This window comes from Saccostrea echinata, unplaced genomic scaffold (genome assembly GCF_033153115.1).
Source record: "Saccostrea echinata isolate AGI-Se365-2 ecotype Australia unplaced genomic scaffold, CSIRO_AGI_Sech_v1 ptg000009l, whole genome shotgun sequence".
Classification (NCBI taxonomy): Eukaryota; Metazoa; Mollusca; class Bivalvia; order Ostreida; family Ostreidae; genus Saccostrea; species Saccostrea echinata.
In genome coordinates this window covers 28,206,229-28,226,613 of record NW_026889758.1, presented here as the reverse complement: position 1 = coordinate 28,226,613, position 20,385 = coordinate 28,206,229, and the positions used below count along the sequence as shown (strand labels likewise).

Here is a 20,385-nt window from a genome sequence, read left to right as displayed (position 1 = left end):
TTAAATTAGTGTCAAACTTCATATGCTGATACATACTGATATAAGTTATTCAACTGCATCAATATTTTTTCACCTTGACCTTTCCTTTGACCTTGACCTCACTTTTCTCAATTTGTATTACAATTTTGCATGGCTAATATACCCTCGGCGGGGCATTCATGTGCTATTGACATATTTCTGGTATTGTTTAAATTAACAGCAAGTCCAAAATGTCTTCTTTGCACCAAAACAGTTTTCAATTTTCTTCAGAAAAATATGCTGTTTTTTTTAATCGTATATAATTATCAGCTTATATTGGTCTTTAAACTTTAAACATCCATGAAGCAAACTATTGATGTGTCAAGGGACATGGACACACCTGTATTGTCGTTTTGTTTACAATTAATCAGTCCGAAACCCTGTCGCAACACATAAGTCATGAAACTCTACCGAAAATTTTGAAGGATGTAAACATCAAAACTGTGTCTGTGTCCCTTTTACAACAAAGCCACGCAACTCTCAACGATTGTTTGCATGTACATCGTGTTTGTGATATGATCCTTAAATAAATACGAATGTCGCGTCTTCACAAAGTATTTTTAAGGTAGTAGTATACTCCACATTCGATCTCTTAAAGCTGTGCGATCCGATCTTCTTGATCTTAATGATAAATAAAATATACCACCATCATTCGTTTAGTGTGTAAAAGTTTCTCTGTCACTTCAAAAATTAGACACAGTCTCTAATTCGCATCTGTTCCAGAGAAAAAGAAATTGGAAGGTTTAAATAATTATTGTAGTTCCACAAGAGATACGACAACAAATAAGGCACTCAATCGATAACATGAGATTTCACGCTTGCACATTTAAGAGTTGTGGAAAGCTGGTAAATTTGACAGAATCGGGACACAAGAGAAGAGCAGGGGTCACACAGTCTACTTATTTGAATAAAGAAAATTCTTAAACAGTGCATGAGGGAATAGGTGTTAAACTATGAAATTCTAACCAGCAAGCAAAAAAAATTTTTTTTTTAATTTAATTGAGATTAATTTTCAGCTTCTTATTTGACGAATCATGGGCGTTTATCTATTCTTATTCGCCCTTGTTCTTTGATAGTCAACAAAAGCTTCTACGAAACTGCAAATTTCAATTCACATGAGTCCACAATTCCAATCCCAGGAGTGTCTGAGACTCTGAGTTGGTCCTGAGAAACTTATGACACTCAGGTGACAGTAAAGGACTGTTGACTTTTTCTTTAGATAGAACATTTGCAAGTGCTAAGTTTTCGTTAGAACCATGAAGTGTAGCAATGCAAGACAATACTACTGTATTAACGACAAGGCACCTCTGAAAAGGACCAAAAAGGGAAATTTTGCATTGAATCCGCACAAAATATATATAATAATTCAATACATCACAATGTGTGGCATTAGATGTATTTTACCTTTTAACTCCATCAACATTTTTGCTGTTAAAAGATTTATATTTTAAAAAAAAAATAGATGGGATAACAATATTTATATATCTAACAACAAATACAGTAAAAGTATCATCCAAAATATTATGCTTAATATATATTACATTATGATATTATGATATAAACAAGACCCCTGACTGACACCCGCAAAAGAAGCTGGAACAACACAAGCTGAAAATAAAAAAAAAACTCTAATTTAGAACAAACAACAAAAAATCACTAACTATTATACATAGATTGTCAGCGTTCAAAAGTCACGGGGCTTTTTTTACTTATAGATGCTTTTAATTCAAAAATGTTGTTAATTCAAAATATATTTAATACATGTAAAGTTAAAAAATACATGTACCTCAAGTTTGCGATTTCTGGATATAAGCAAACGAAATATGTTCGAAAGTTTTGTATGATCACACTACTAGTAACCTTCTTCGCCTCATTATATCTGGAATACAAAATAAAAAGGCAGACAGATTATAAAAAGTACGTGCATTGAATACCTTACACGTGGATTTCACGCTAAAGTGAACTTACAAGCTGGCAATCGATTGCGGGGTATTCGGCTGACGGGCATCAAGACTCCCGTCCTTGCTGAGCTCCTGTCTCCATTATCTCTAGCAGAACCCCCCTCTTGCATTATCATGCGTCCATTTCCAATCAACATCATTCTACCGTTACTGCTTATCATCAATCTCCTGTTTCCACTCATCATGCCACTTTCACTCATCATTCCTCCATTTATTACTCTCCTGTTTTCATTCATCATTCCACTGTTTATCATCATAACGTTTCCATTCATCATCTCGCGATTTCTGCTCATCATACCACCATTTTCTCCGTTCATCATCATGTCGTTTTCACTCATCATTCTACCGTTTCCTCTGCTCATCATCATGCCGTTTCCATTCATCATTTCACCATTTCCATTCATCATTCCGCTGTTTCCCCCATTCATCATTCCGCCGTTTCTTCCATTCATCATCATGCCGTTTCCATTCATCATTCCGCCGTTTCCATTCATCATACCACCGTTTCCTCCATTCATCATCATGCCGTTGCCATTCATCATTCTGCCGTTCCCTCCATTCATCATACCGCCGTTTCCCCCATTCATCATCATGCCGTTTCCATTCATCATTCCGCCGTTTCCTCCATTCATCATCATGCCGTTTCCACTCATCATATCACTGTTCATCATTCCGCCATTGTTTCCATTATTCATCATACCATTATTTCCATTCCTCATAGCGTTTTCACTAACCATCATAGCATTATTTCCGCCCATATTTCCTCTCATCATTCCCTCTCCAGTCATTATCATCATCATTCCATTGGCACTTGACATCCTGTTTCTCCCATTTGATGACATGCCGTTATTTCCATTCATTGGCATCATCATACCATTCCCATATGCCATCCCATTCATTGGCCACCCCATACTCATTCCATTCGTCATTTGAGGTGAAGTGAGAGGTGTTACCATGGCAACCGTCTGGGGTCGTCCCACCGGTCTCATTGGTATCATCATGCTCGGGGAACTTCCGCCGTTCATTGGCATCATCATGACGGGGCCATTTATGGCATTCATATTGTTGTTCATTTCGTTCACTCCAAATCCCATTAAAAGACCACCAGCTAAGGTGCCAATTAATGGAATAAGAGCTTCGAACTGAGCGTTGACAGCATGGATCAAGAACAAGAACACAACTTCCAGGACTATTCTTTTCATCTGCAAGAAATGATCAGATCTTAATCTTATTAAGTTCTCTTATTAATAGAATATTCTTAGTTTTAATTCTTTGTTAGAATTTATAGAAATAAAAACACTTATGGGGAATTAATTTTTTTTTCTTTTAAAGAGTTTAGTTTCAACGCAAAGTCCCCAATAACAGATTTACCATGTATCATTCAAAAGTGTACAAATTATCTCGATATTCTATGTCAAAGTATTTGTTTTCATTGTGAGGAACTCAGATCTGGGATTATTTTTTACAGTAAAATTTGACTTATTTTAACGGATCCGATACCCCTATGGTTGTATAACGATACCAATATCCCCTTGAGTGCATAACAGGACCGATACCTCCGCGGGTGCACAATCAAAAGATGCATGTATCATTAAATAACCTCAAAGCCAACCAAATTACATGAAAAAGGTGAAGATAACAAACAGCGGTGGATCTCAAACAGTCTACAAACAATACAAATCTGTGAATAGGGAATAAAACACGGATCCCCGGAAATTCCAGAGGTGGGATTAAGCGCCCAGAAGGAGTAAACATCCCCTGTCGACCAGTTACACCCGCTGTGAACCCTATGCAAATGATCAGTATAGACGGAATATTTCGTTGTCAATTTTATTATTATAAAATACTAGTAATAGTAAAAGGCCTAACAATTGGTATGAAACATGTCAGTCAAAATACGACCCAAGAACAGGTTATATTTGCTAACAAGGTCATCGTAACGATCATAAAGTTTACAAAACGCTGACTTTAAACAAGGTTGTTAGCCGTCACGGTAGGTCAGTCGGTTGAGCGCTCGCTCCGTGATCGGAAGGTCGTGTGTTCGAATCACGGCCGCAACTGACCTAAGTCGATTAAAAAATAGGTAGCAACTGTTCCTTCGCCAAGCGCTCGACACTTTGAAGTGAAAGTTGCGGGTCCTTCGGATGAGACCTTAAAAACCGAGGCCCCATGTCACGGCAGGCGTTGGCACGATAAAGAACCCTCACTACTCAATGGCCCTGAGTGCTGAGTAAAGGTTTGAAGCCCTTCACCGGCATATGGTGACGTCTCTATATGAGTGAAAAATTCTCGAATGGGACGTGAAACAACATACAATCAATTAATGAATTAAACGAGGTTGTTGAAATCCCTGTAATATCAACTTATTTGTAAGTATCCTGTCTCAAGATAAAAATTGATCGTACTGCGAGCATGCTCTTGAGTATCGAATAAGTTGGGAGAAAAAAACCCATATACAGGTGATAGCGGAATATTACTACTTTAATAGGAAAGTTGACGCTGGAAAAGCCAAAATCATCTCGTTTGTCCTAGTTTAGTTATTAGTTGGCCTTTATCATCTATAGTCAGCAAATCATCCAAATATGAAACAGATGTATCAGACTCTGTGGTGTCTTTTTTTCCCGAGTTCATTGGGATATATGGAATCGACATGAGAATGAAAGTAACTATTTTTAATTAATTGATAAAATGTCGATATATCTGAAGATCGAGTTGAAGGCCACAGCAGGTGTCACATGTATATTCTTCCTGCATAGAAGTTTTTGAATAAATTCTGCTTCATAGAATATAAAAACAGGTCGGCTAATAAAGGAGCGCAATTAGTTCGCATTGGAATTTCAACAGATTGTTGGAAGACCAGGTCTTTAAAGACTATATTATCAACTTCAGAGAACTTTGTAGAATCAGAGAGATTTTTTACAAAGTAATGTTGTTGATGACCAATCACAAGGTAAGCAAATTTACGAGTTCCATTTCGAGTTCCATTTTTATTGAAGAAGCACTTGTTTATCAAATCAAAAAACCTTTTTTTAATTTGTATTAATATTACCCCTAGAAATTAACCGAAAATAGTCCAAAATTTGAGGTTAAATATAGCTACAGGCACATACAAAGGCGGCTGGACAAACAGTGATCCCCCTTTCCCAATTTTGTTGAAAATAGTCCAAAATTTGAGGTTAAATATAGCTACAGGCACATACAAAGGCGGCTGGACAAACAGTGATCCCCCTTTCCCAATTTTGTTGCGATGGAATAAATAATAGACTAACGTTGGTATTCTTAGGTCTTTATAACTAATTCACATTTTGAATCGAAGTAGATATATGTAATTGTAACCCAAGGAAAGTTACTATATATTTTACAGTATCTTATTGCATTTGTTATCAAAGACAGTCTATTAGTATATGAATCATTTGAAATGCGATTTGTTTATCTTGTAAAATATTTTTATTTGTGGGTTGATAAAAAAAAATTATGCAATGTATAATACAGGGTATATCTATCGTTATATTTCGATAGCATGTATAGAACTATGCATGTACACTAAGATATGTGTGTACTTAGTATACGCGTCTGTTACCTACTCTTTTAGATTCAAGGACTATTTCTTATCCAAAGAGTAATTTATAATGTCTTACCTTCAGGTCTGCTATATTTCTCTCTGGCTACAACAGCCATTTTTACGAACTATTTATAATGGCAGTCATGTGACGTAGCTGATAATTAAAAAATCAGTATTTGTTCATCAAAGTTTTGTCTCATTTAAATATTTCAAAAGGTCATCTGTAATTGATTTTATGGTCTTGATAGTAACTATCAAATTTGACATTTAAAAGATGAATAATGGACATACCTGTAAACAGGTGCTAAATCTTTACATGCTTTCTGTCTAAATATGTGATCTCGAATTTTGATACATCTATCAACTTATATTTCACCCTCTGCATGAAACAGTTATCAAGAGGGGCTAATAGAGAGCAACGATCTCAGATACGAGAATGCAGTTAATATATTCATTGTGGTGCAATATCTTGTTCAAATTATGTAAATTAAATTTATAAATAATATAAAAATGAACATCCATTGGGTTTTTCTCCAAATGGATGTAAGTGTTTCATCTTTAAATTACACTTATTTCTATTTTTATTTTGAATATTTCTACCTCGTTTTGTCTCTCTAGCTCTTTGATTATGTAGCCATGATTTGGCGTTCACATCGTTTTTAAGGGGGAAATCTTCAGAAGAAATAAATTCGCTCATATATTTTCTACAAAATATCGAATAAAAACGAAAAATTAGGTGGTGTCAAATTTCTTCGTTGGATGCACATTCAGGTACATGATTTGCTCATAAAATTTCTCACAAAAAAGTCTTTATCTATGAGAAAAACTTATGACTAAGACCAAAGTATAATTTTGTGAATGAATATTTTCTCTATATTAAGGATACTTAACACAAACAAAAATTCGATGCATGGATTGATACATATTTTTTGACTGATTTTGGTTAGAAATGACATAAATAATAAATCCCTAAAATATAAAGAAATCGTAAGATTTCTTTGGTGCTTAGAAATGTGACTTTGTGTCGTTTTCTATATAATTCCACACAAAATTTTGCACAACTTTTTGACCTTATGACAAAATCTTATAAACCTGGTTAACATTATTCGGGTTACCAATTTAAAAATAAATTTATGAGAAACATTGCTGATTTCTGAAAAAAAGTTTGTTTGTGTTATTTATCCTTAATTTTAAAAAATTGTGTATTAAGGTCATACGCAAATGGTGTATTACAAGGGGGAATTTTGTTACCAATATTTTTTTCAATGTATGTTAATGATTTTGAAAGCCATTTTATATGGACTAATTGCATATCAATAGAATTTACAAATGGTTAATTTATGATGCTGATGATACAGTGTTAATGTCAGCATTTTAACAAAAACAGTTTGCAGAAGAAAGAATCATATGACTGATGCAAAATATTGATGTGTTTACTTCCTTCAGTTTTTTTATATGCTGTTTTTCTTTGCGATGCCTATACGTACAAGTCCGTGTAACAGTTTTTCTGCGTTTCTAAACTATATTGGGTTAGTCTATTTCTCTTCTACGAAGGGGTGACACAACCAGTCACGAGCAAATTATCTTCGCGCCTTTTTTCTTGGATTGTTCTATAACTAGGACCGCGAAGATGAGTTTGATTTTTTAACTACAAATTTTATCTTTTCTTTTTTTAATAACACCACATATTTACGTTTAAAAAAAAAAAAAAAAAAAAAACAGACTCCACATCAACAAGGGAAAATTTTTAGTTTTACTTCAGTGGCGGATACAGGAATTTCATAACGGAGGGGGGGGGGCGCAGTAGAAGGCAGGGGAGTCGGGCTGAATTGAAGCTCCTAGCGGGTCCACGTCAAAGCCCTGGTGGAGGCCCCCGGAAACTGACGAATTCTAACAAATAAGAGGTGTTTTTCCCTTGATTTTAGGATAATACAAACGAAATTTCAAAAAACAAATCAAACGGGAGGGGGGTGGGGCACGCCCGGCGCTGGATCTGCCTTTGTACTTTATAATGATTATAATTTTTGGTCAACATTTGTTTAACTGGTTTGATATAATATTTTGCCCTGCATCTAACATTGTGGAAATTTCATCATGCACGTCCAGACCCTTGGTATGGTACGCGGGGGGGGGGGGGGGGGGGGCTTGTCCTCCTTTTTCTGGAATAGTCTTTTTGATATATATAGTTTTACTATGTTAATTGTCATTTTGAAGTTGCTTGCCCCTACCCTCCCCACTTTTTGTTGCTGGACGGTTGAACACAGGCAAATTTCAGCATTTAAAAAAATGTGCCGACAAGTTAGAGTTAAGATCCCCATCCCACCCCACCCATCCCCATGACAGTATTTCGATTTTGGGCAGTTTTAATACAATAAATATCTTTTACCCAAATGTTCACTTTCCAATAAATTTCCATTTTTCCGATAAAGTTAAGATAATAAAATCATGATGTTTTGTTTAAAATCTTAAAATTTAATGAAATATGACCCCCTACCCCTTCCAAACACACACAATTCAAAAAATGGACGGAAACATGTATTTCTTTTCATACTTATATGTTTTATAGATATTAATTGCTCAGTCGGGTAAGCTTTTTGAAAAGCTATTACTTGTACAGAGAATATTAAAATCATCTTGCATCCGTGTTCATGAATGGACATTTTAGCGGAAAATGGACGATAAGGGTAATATTTTTGGACCCTCATCTGACAACCGAAAAAAAAAAACAAACAAAAAACTACAAACAAACAAGCAAGCAAACAAACAAACAAACAAAACGAAAAATTACAACAAACAAACACACACATCTCTATTATCTGTTTTCAAGAAACACACAGTACTCATGAGACTTCAAGGTTATGGGAATCAGAGTGGGGCTACAAATCTTTTTTCAGTAGTTATACAAGCAGCTCAGCCGGAGTTGCAATACTTTTCAAGAATAACTTTGAATTAGATATCCATTCAGTTAAACATGACTCTTTGGGTAGACATATTATAATGGATATTTCAGCAAATAAATTTAGATTTACTTTATTAAATTTGTATGGTCCAAATAATGATAGTCCAGAATTTTTTTCAAAACATAAAAGAAGAAATTACAAAATTAAAAAACATGTCTATCCTTATGTGTGGGGATTGGAATGTTGTTCAAAATAAAGAACTTGACACTTTCAATCTTAATAATCCAAAGGCAAATGAAGTAATAAAGAATATAAAAAATGAACTTGAAATTCATGATCCATGGAGAATCTGGAATGAGGAAGTAAGACAGTACACATGGAGAAGATCAAATCCAGTTATTCAAAGTAGAATTGATTATTTTCTTGTATCTGATTGCATTTTTAGTAAAGTATTAGATACCAAAATAATTCCAGGATATAGAACTGACCACTCAGCAACTGACCACTCAGCAAATGACAGAACTAGAGGGAGAGGTTACTGGAAATTTAACTGTCAATTATTATATGAAAATGAGTATATAGAAAAAGTAAAGCAATGTATTTTGGAAACAATTGAGGAATATAGGGTATCAGGAGATACGAGTATTGAGCAAAGGGAGAGTATTCAATTTAGTATAAGTAATCAATTTTTCTGGGAAGTTTTGAAAATGAAAATCAGATCCTTAACAATAGAATATTCATCTATAAGATAAAAAAACAAAAAACAAAAAATTATAAAGGAAAAAACTAGAAAAGGAAATTTTAGATTTGGAAGGAAAGGTAAATACTTCAGGAAAAGCAGAAGATATTTTGACACTTGAAGAAAAAAAGCAAACTTTACAAAATTCTAGGTCAAATTATATAGAGGGTTTAATGTTACGCTCAAAAGCTACATGTACCTGGTATGAAATGGGAGAAAAAAATTCTGACTATTTCTGTAAATTAGAAAGAAGAAATTTCTTAAATAAAACAATATCTGAATTAATAAACTCAGATGGTAAACACATTTCAGATCAGTCTGACATTCTGGATGAACAAAGGTCTTTTTTTTCTCAAATTTATACAAAAGAAAAAAAAAATAAAAATAATGAAACATTTTTGTCTGAAAATATCTTTTTAAAACACAACGTCAAATTATCTGATGAAGAAAGAGACAATTGTGAAGGTTTTCTGAAACTTCAGGAATGCACAAAGACACTAAAAAATATGAAAAACAAAAAATCACCAGGGTCAGACGGGTTTACAGTGAAATTTTACAAATTTTTCTGGAATGATATAGGTATCTTTGTTATGAATTCTTTAAATGAAGGGATTTTAACTGGAAAACTTTCACAGTTCCAATCTCAGGGGGGTAATTACATGCATTCCAAAAGAGGAAAAGGATAGAAGATACATGAAAAATTGGAGACCTATTTCATTATTAAATGTAGATTACAAAATTGGTTCTAGTACCATAGCGAATCGCATTAAGAATGTGTTGACCAGTATTATAAGTGATACCCAAAAAGGTTTTATAAAAGGACGTTTTATAGGTGAAAATACCAGGTTTTTATATGATTTAATAGATTACCTTAAAGATAAAAAACAGTTTTGTTTGCTTCTTTTATTAGATTTTGAAAAAGCTTTTGATTCATTAGAATGGGATTTTATTGTTAAAGCATTAAAGTCCTTTAATTTTGGGGAGTCATTAGTTAAATGGTTTAATACTTTTTACTCATCCAGCACAAGCTGTGTGATAAATAATGGAAACTTATCCTCCTTTTTTAATCTTGAACGTGGATGTAGACAGGGAAACCCATTAGCACCATATATTTTTATCATTACGGTAGAACTACTAGCAATCTCATTGAAGAAAAATGAAAATATCAAAGGCATATCCATTAATGGGAAAGAAAACAAGCTAGGACAGTATGCAGATGACTCTTTTTTAACATTAGATGGAAGTGAAAAATCACTGAGAGAATCGATGAAATTAATTGAACAATTTGGAAATGCATCTGGTTTGAAACTTATATTTCAAAATCTCAAGCTATATGGTTAGGAAGCAAGGCTGGATCAAAACAAACTCTATGCGAAGACTTAAAAATTAATTGGGGTGGTGACACCTTTAAGCTTTTAGGAATAATATTTACAGAAAACTTAAAAAATATTGTGACTATTAATTATCAATCCAAAATAAATTCTATCAAAAAATTACTTGCATCGTGGGCAAAAAGAGATTTAACTCCAATAGGAAAGATTACTGTCATTAAAACGCTAGTTATTCCAAAATTTATACACTTATTCTCAGCTTTACCAAATCCACCAAAAGAACTACTTAATGAGATCAATAAAATTTTATTTCAATTTATTTGGGCATACAAGGTGGAAAAAGTAAAAAGGAATACCCTAATATGTAAAATTGAAGAAGGTGGACTAAATATGATTCATTCATCCTCCTTCATATCATATATAAAGCTTAAATGGATAAAGAGAGTCCTTGCAGACAGCAGTGGAGCATGGCAGCAATTATTATGCTGTATTTTAAATCAGAAAGATATTAATTTTGTATTTTATTTAACCAAAGAAAAACTTTCAGAGTTGTTGAATTACATTGGTAATGGTTTCTGGAAAGATGTTATCAAAGCTCTTATAATTGTTAAAAAATATCCTGTGAGTGTTTTAGATTATTTATATTCTGATATCAGAAATTTTTTTGATGCTAAAAAATGGAGTTTTTACACTTCTTGGGTGGAAAAAGGTTTTAGAGTACTGAAAGACTTATTGACAGATGATGGAAAATTTAAGTGTTTTAATGATGTCAAGAATATGGTTGGTACTAATAATTCTTTAAACTATTTTAATATTGTATCAAGAGTACCATCAAGAGTCAAAAGGGAAATAATTGTTTATATGAGAGATAGAGGTAATCAATTTGTAGAACCAGAGAAATGTTTTATATATAAAATGATGTCTGTGACAAGTATGAAATTTCTGTATAAAGTTATAAAAGATAAAGAAATTTGTGGCACCAGAGCCCAAAAAGTTAAAATGGGAGATTTATTTAAATGAACCTATCACAGAAAAACACTGGAATTTTTCCCTTCGGAATGCATCCATATGCACAAAGGACACCAAATAATTTACTTTCAATGTAAAATTCTTATGAGCTTCCTAGCCACAAATTTTTTTCTTAACAAGATAAAAATTGCTGAAAATAATGTTTGTTCTTTCTGTAAAACAGACCCAGAAACATTGATTCATCTTTTTTATGATTGTATACATGTAACCAGGTTTTGGAGAGATTTTGAAGATTGGTATCATGCTATTGAAAATGATTATTCAATTTCAAAACAAAAGGTGATGCTTGGTAACATTGATGGAAGTTGTTTAGAAAATTTTCTTATCTTGTTAGGAAAAAAGTACTTGTATCACTCAAGATCTCAATGTACAATACCTAAATTTACAGAAGCAATTAACATTTTTAAGTATTATAGAAAAATTGAAAAATATTGTGAAAGTAACTTTCAATGTAAAACTAAAATGTATAGTAAATGGGCAATGTTTGATTTGATTTGTTAATATAAGAAATTCTAATTAGTATAACTATAGCTGTAATATTGAACAGTTTTTTGTTTTTGTTTTTGTTTTTGTTTTTTTTTGGGGGGGGGGGGGGGGGTGCACAGTGAGTGTATGGATGTGTTTGGGTGTGGGTGTGTTTGTACATATATATGTCTGTGTTGTTTGATCTTATGTATATGAAAACTTTTTCAAAAATAAAGCATTAAAAAAAAACAAACAAACAAACACTCACACACACACAAACACAAAGAAGCACAAAAAACTTCTTGATTTTGATATTTAATATGCAAACAGACATAAGAAGGATATTAAATAGAAAGAATCTCTGAATGAATTGATTGCGTAATTCATTGTGCGTTGAAGTGATAATTATAATAAATGCAGAACATTACATTTCTTACGCGAGTTTAGGAACTCTTTCGTGAAATGGATTAGTTTTGCAGAATATATTGATACAGAAGGTAAACGTGTTATTAAAAAAATCGTGCACATCAGAATCTAATTTCGGAAACTACCAATAGTTTTGTTTTAAATTCCCAAGCTGACATTCCATTAAAATTCATTATTCCAATTTGGAGGGAAAATATATTTCTAAAGCGGAACTGTGTAACTTTTTTTTTAATTCTGAGAAAACGGTCTTGTAGTTTAGGTTTTCCCCTCTAAAATCCCCCCTCCCGGAAAACTGGCTCTAGAGAAGGATTTCCTCCCGAAAAATAAGCTCTGGAGTAGGATTTTCCCCACGGAAAAGTGACTCTAGAGTAAGATTTCCCCTACGGAAATCCCACATCAGATTCAATTTTCCATGAAACCCTTATCTTTGTAATATTTATAGAGTACGATTTCCCCCAGAGCCAATTTTCCCCTAATAAAATATCTTGGCTGTACTTATGTATGGGGGGGGGGGGTTAACATATTGTTACAAGCAACGTATCTTTCTTCAAAATAGCGACCAGTTCCATTGAAACATACGAAGTATAGAAATTGTAAGAAAATCGAAGTCTAAAAAATTTAAATCTCATTTTTCTCAACAACCGTCCAACCAATTCTTTTGAAGAATTAAAAACATTCTTTTGATCAGGTCAAACTGGTTTCTGAAAAAAAAAATTAGTACATTGTACAATGTATCGGTTGGAGAAATTTTAACTGTATCCATAGAAACAAATTTTATTTTAAATGGATTATTTTTCCGCCAATTGTGTTTCAAACTACATGTACATAATCTTGATGTGTAAGTGTCTCTCCAAGATTTTGGTGTTTCAATATCCAAAATACGAGCTGCCATTGCTGTGAACTAAAAATAGGTCTTTCAGTCCTAAAAAAAAAATTTGAAATTTCGCAAAACTTTAAGACAGTATTTGCTCGCTGCTCTCAAGTCCAATATTACACCGCTAGGGTCAAGGGGACATATATGTTTCGGTTTGTAAAAGCAGTGTTTCTTGTATTTTGTTCTTGTTTTCCTTTGAAGAACTACTCGATTCAAATGCTCACAAAAGGATATATGGAACATATCAATGACATAAATTTTAGAATTAAATTTTCTCACACACTCTTTGTACAATGGATCGATCCACAGATGAAATACCGGGCCTTTAGAGAGCAAACAAATTATCAAAGACTAAAGGTGTCCTGATACACATTTTAAATTTTTAATATACATTCAAATATTTTAATATTCGTGAAAAAAACAAACAGGTACCGCTGCGCCGAGAGAGGGTGTTGAGACATCGAGTCTTATGGGGGGGGGGGGGTTGAGTGACTAATTTTACAGCCTCCTATGAGATAAAATTTTGGGTTGAGACTCAATGATTTTAACTATATATTTTAAGATTTTATACTAAATTCGACAATTCTTAAGTTGAAAACACTCATATTTACATTATAAAATAAATTTCCTTTTATATAAACTTTTAGTCAAACTATTGTCAATAAGGTTAAAGCATTGAAAAAAGAGGGGAAATCCTACTCTGAGAAAGAAAGACGGGGGAAATTTGGCTCTAGAGAGAGATTTTCCCGGGGGGGGGATCCTATACTCTAGAGTAAAGATTCCGGGGGGGGGGGGAGCTGGCTATGGGGGAAATCCTACTCTACAACACCTGCAATCCAACATCAATCGTGAAAATGAACTTGCATTGAACTGATAATCTAAAAATATATATTGCTTCCCGTTAAGTAGTCCATTTACAAAGTAAATACTTCAAATAAAGAATAAGAGCGAAAGATATAGTTCTAAAGGTGTACTGTAGTCTTTGCACTGATTTTAAATATGAGCTGCATGTGCACTGGATATGATTATGAACTTTTTGCATCATTGTTACTCGTTTTAGACAATTTTTATCAGTACCCCTCCCCCACCCCACTCCCCTTACACTCCCCTTACGGCTAAAAACAAAATTTTAAAGTAGACTATACGCTTCAATCAAATATCGATCGAGCAATTTATTTTACAGTTTTAACATTTTCAAACCTAATGAATATGTGAATTGCATTGATCTTTGAAAAGGGCGTAGTGTGGTTAAGTAGTGTTTTCTTTAACACAGTGAAATGACATTATGTTTACTAAGCCTCTGAGCTCTAAATATGAACCTGGCATTTTTGCAGAAAATTGATTCTTAATGTCCTTTGTCCTTTTGTTGATGTATTGGAATGAATTAATACATTCGTAATTAAGATTACATGTCATTTTACTTCATAATATTTATGACATAAAATGATTAACATGCCAATATAAACCTTATAAAATATCAACTTGGGAAAACTGCTAAAATCACAAACTACTATTTATGTTATTTTGAAGTATTCCGGACATCTTTGGAAAATTCTCATATTTATAAACGGATGATTAATTCACTATACATAATAATAATATTTAACACGCACAGGACATAGACACTTCCAGGAAAACGTTAAGTTCCTTTACTGTGCCGTTGTTGCATGGAGACAATTAAAGTTTAGAACTGTCATGAATTCATAGGTGAGGTTAAGAAACACACTTGCATCTTCTCGGGCCTTTCCGGTAGAGCTCGGAAAAACAGCATTCAAGATATACGTTTCTGTCTTCGTTGTCGGCAATATATTTCGAGAAACATTCGATATGATTCTCCGATGAAAAATTACTTAGTTCTGTTTTCGAGTTAAAACAATTTTCTATTTTTCTGAACGATGCTATTTCTTGCAAGTAACAATAAATCAGATTTCTGACCCTGTGCCGAGCAGACATCTATATTTATTTTTTTAAGGAAAAGTAGATTTCTGCTTTAAAATTCTCTATAGCAGATGTTCGAAAACTTATTATATGAAATATCCTGAAGTTTGAAACACTACATTCCAAATCTGACTTCCTACCTTGATCTTGAAGGTTTAGGTTCCATTAATAGAAATGTACCCTTTTTGTTGATTATATAGCACTAAGTGATAACAATTCTACAAGGTCTCCAAATAAAATATTTTAAAGGCCTTCAAAACGTAATAATAATACGAATATGCTTCAGGACAATGTGTTACTTTTATTTTAGAATAGAGAATGATCACGTGAACCTAAATATTATAATGAAAAATAGCTTAAGATTCTTATAACTAGTCCACTTCTTTGGTCAGGCCCATAGAACGCGGGGGGGGGGGGGGGCTTTTTTCTGAGTATAGTATTTTGCTACAGTAAATTTACATTTAGATGCCCCCCCTCACTTTTTGTTGCTGTAAGGTCGAGCACTGGTAAATTCCAGGAATTAGACATTTAAAACTTTTCTTCTTTTACTTGTCAGCTTATTTTGGGAAGCCCCCCCCCCCCCCCAACACTTTCAGACAAGAAATACCAAAATACCATGCTTAAAAAAAGTACCACACTATATACATAAACTCTATAATTAATGCTTTAGAGTCCAGAGATAGGTTGAACCTTTCTGAAGTGGGTAGGGGTATTTTTTCCAAGATGACAGCTTTCTTCTAAAGTTTATGTATATATAGGTATGGTACGATATGGTTTTTAAAACGTGGTATTTCTTGTCTGAAAGTGTCAGAATCTTTATTGTAACAACTTTTTAAGTGTATTTAAGGTAAATTCAAAATTTTATTAATTTATTTTACATTTAACAATCCAGAAGACAAGCCCCTCTTTGCTAACATAACTTTCTTTACTTGTCATAGTAAAAAGTAACATTTAATGATCATGAATTTCAATTTTCATAATAATTAATAACACATTTAGTAAGAAAATAATGTAAAAAAAAAAATACATGATTATAATTGTATGTCGACGCACGAAACAGACGTAATTTACGTTTCTTATAAAGCCATGATCATTCTTCTTCAAACTTTCGGCACTTATGCATAATACCGTTACACCTCTTTGATTTTTCAAATAACTTGCAAACCACTCTTGTCCCAAGGACTCATTAAAATTCATGTCCTTATTTTTTTAAAATCAAATCCTTTCAGTTCTCACAAGATCGCATTGCAAGAAGCAGAAAATGCACAAAATTTAACTTAGAACCGTGATCCGTAACTTTTCTCACCATTCTGAATCACAAGTGCTTGCGGACAGGACCCACCTACCCCCCCCCCCCTCCCCCGACTTACACCCCGAGTCGAAGGATATTTTTATTTGTCTTCTTTCATAACTAATTCTTCTAGCATACATTTACAATGGAATCCATATGGAAATTCCAAAAATTAACGTAGAATAAATGTATTATGAAAACTATAGTCCCTTATGAGACTGTAGCTCTTACGGGTTTGTAATTAAAACAAAGGAAGAGAAAAGTAGCGCTTGGACTTGAAACTATGCAAAAGCAATAAAAAGAATAATGATCCTTGGTTTAGTTTTTTTTTGTGGCCAAGATTTATTGCAATGAAACTAAAACTGTATGAGGTGTGGCCATTTGCAAGACTTTCACAGAAATTTCTATTTTAGTAACCATGCATGGCAACACCATTTATCAAAGTTAAGAAAAATAATAAAAACACACAAAAGAGAATTTTATACGTCAGTGTAGTCAGCTTGTGTGCCAAGTTACATGTACATTTAAATCAAACCAAAACTGTAAGAGAAGTAGCGTTTTTAATGTATTTCACAGAAATTTCTATTTTTATCACAATTCATTGAAATAAAAAACCGATAAACAGAGTTATGTACAGTGAGGTTGCCAATAACGAATCGCCCCCGTTAACGAATCACTTTCAGATAAAAATTCTGTATTTTTCTGTTCAAGGTCCAATACTTAGCTCAACCTATCCTGTCATGCAGAATTATTCTTGCTTTTATTATTTATCGTGAAATTATTAAAATTCAACTATTCAAAGTCGTAATTTTAAACAAACATGAACAAGATTTTTCATGACGCAGATTAGAAGCATGCATGCAGCAGACTACTTTCACAAGTAGTTTTTCGGTTGCGCTGTAATGTGAATTGTACATTGTCGGGAAGCAAATTTGGTACAGATGTTTAATAAAATTATGTGTCTAAAAGCACTGAAAGCGTCATACGATTCTTCAATCAGAGAATAATTGTATTAGCTATAAAGTTAGAGGTAGTTAAGTTTCCAATTACGAATCACTACTTCAAGAATTATGAGATGCAGGGATCCTGTCAAAATTATAATTTTTTGCATGCGGTTTTTTGCACACCTGTTACAATAAAAAAAGAGAGAGAGAAGTTAAAATGCACTTCATTCCCCGTTCGTAGAAAAATTCTCCATTCAGTTATGATTTAAGGGAGCCAACTGGGGTTTTATTGTGTGAAAACTACTATAGAGAAACTCTTTAATTTTATACCATATGTACCTTACATTGACTTTGGTATACATGCTAAGTTTAGTGAAAATCTACCGCCTGGTTATTTTTTAGGGACCATCTCAAAATACAGGTACATTTACTATATATATAGGAAACTACCATTTTTTTGCACTTCGGAGCAAATTATACAATTGCTACTATAGACTTTTTGCTCAAATTATATTATTTGATGGGTAATACTATATTGTACATTTTGTGCAAGAAACACAAAATTCTACCGTCTGGTTTCCAGAGGGGGCATCTCAAAATGTAAAAATTCATGATATTTTCCTGTTTTATGGAGTACAACAAAACATGACAGATACCACAGATTTACATAAAAATTAATGAAAATGATTGTTAGATTCTCAATTTCCTATGTTTAAAATTTCAAGAGCATGTATTTTATACTTTTTATTTTATGGCATAATTAATGACCCCGCTTAAAGAACTTCGGTTATTCATAATGTCAAAAACACACTATTACGACGTCTATCTACCCATCATTTAAAAAATCGTTTAAAAAATCAGTTATTTAAAAACGTAATAAGATTTTTTAACCTGAGATTTCCTAAATTTGTTAATTTTTATAAATTATGTAAAAATAGTTGCTTTAAAAAGAGAAAATACGCTTTATTTTACTATGCTGCGCAAAGTATTGCGCAATGAAAACCCCAGTCGGCCCCCTTAAACGATATTTTGGTTTCCCTGTAATACTGTAATTCATTAAAATATAACGTTAGCTCAAGATAATTTCTTTCTTTTTCTTTCTTTTACTGACATTAAATAATCATATTGACTTTAATTAAGATATGTCTAAAAAAAAAATGCACAATAAAGATGGTGACGTGGAAATACACAAAATCAAAAGTCAGCCGCCAAAATCACTAAGAAGTGCAGAGCATGTGGAAAGAGAATGTTTCCTAGTGGTGTATAATTATGTGTAAGCGAATGTGAAGTCATAGACATCGACGATGGCGCGCAGCACCTGGTAGATGTAAGAAACAATCACCCCTTCTCGTTGGGGGGGGGGGGGGGGCTACCCAAGATAAAAAAAAAAATCGCATTCATTCATGATATAGAAGTGAGAAAATTAAAAAATAATATTCTGCGAACTTGAAGAGGTCTATGATTGTCATTTGACCGGTGAATATGAAAATACAATGTTAACATAGTTTCTGTAATTGTGAAATTTTAAAAAATATCGTCAGATTACTAAACAAAATGAAATTAAGAAAGTTATTTATTTATATCCTCATACAATAAATCAGGGACTTTACAGTACTAAGATAAATATGGAAACTTTCTTAATGAGTCATATGATTTCAAACAATACCCCGATTTCAGTTTTCCTAATAACAAATATTTCCAATTATCAATTTTTATTTCTTGTCATGATCAAGATCAAGCTCTTATAATGTAAAATGCAATTTGCTAACATTACCTTTTCAATTCGACATCAAGCTGAATAATTTATAAACAAAGTTTTTTGACACCCCCCCCCCCCCCTTTTCAACCATATGCTTGTATACATATTTGATTTTTACACATTGAGAAAATGACGTGTACAGTAGGCTACATCCTTTTTGCCTATATCATATGGAATATACAGCACTGTCTCCACGGAAAAGGGAGAAAGTCCGAAGAGCACTTTATGATGAGTAAAAATAATCAACCAATTAGGAAACAGCAAAGGAGAAGGAGCTGTCTTATTCAATAATCGGTTATTATGTATATCGGTATATGGGTTTTCTGTATCCACTTATCTGTCTTTGAATTTGTAATTATATGAAAAATTGTTTATGTATCTCATAAAATTAAAAATGATAACTTAGAATGACTTGAAACTAATTGATTTTTTTTCGGTGGATCAGAGGCAGTTGCTCTATATCAACTAGTCATTTTTTTCCTAATGAATTCTCTGTTGTTGTTTTTTGTCATCAATTGTCGGGTGCAATAAAATGAACACTACTCAAAAAAAATTCTAAGCCTTTCTTTTTTTTCTTCTTTATATTCTAAGGCATAGTAAAACGTAAAAAGGGTATTTTTACGCTGTCCCTAACAAAAATAATCAGCTGTATGTCATGTGATTCGGTAATGGAGAAAATGATCCGCTAAAGGAGAAAACATCATTTATCCAAATACAGCGATAATTTTTATTTAATCAGTGGTTGTTGGGAAAAAAATATATGATGTTATAAGTCAAGCATGGTACCACCAAACAATGTTGTATTATGAATTTAACTCGGACTCGGGTACGAACTATCAAAGCTAATTTACAAAGTGATTCGTTATCGGCGACCTCACTGTATCTTAGTGTAGCCTGCTTTTGTGCCAAGTTCAACTGAAATCAGACCAAAATCGTCGGAGAAGTAGCATTTTGAAAGCATTTCACAGAAATTTCTTATTTCAGAAAACACCCTTCATCAAAATGCTAAGTAATATAGAAATCAGACCAAAACTGCTCAAAGAGTAGCGTTTTGAAAAATTGTTAACAAATGGACAGACTGCTAGAAAGACACCTTACTTTCGCACAATCTCTTCTGGTCTCTGGCCAGTAGAGTTAAGAATCATACC

The 20,385-nt window shown here is 33.0% G+C and overlaps 1 protein-coding gene across 1 annotated transcript; it reads right to left on the bottom strand.

The window, feature by feature from the left end:
- Positions 1-1,569: 1,569 nt before the first annotated feature.
- LOC133182614 (uncharacterized) lies at positions 1,570-5,657 on the bottom strand. The gene is made up of 5 exons (XM_061317461.1): positions 5,618-5,657; positions 3,624-3,643; positions 1,987-3,181; positions 1,805-1,897; positions 1,570-1,626 (listed from the first exon to the last, which is right to left on the bottom strand). The coding sequence occupies exons 1-4, from the start codon at positions 5,655-5,657 to the stop codon at positions 1,863-1,865; spliced, it is 1,290 nt and encodes a 429-aa protein (XP_061173445.1). The 3' UTR covers positions 1,570-1,626; positions 1,805-1,862.
- Positions 5,658-20,385: the final 14,728 nt, after the last annotated feature.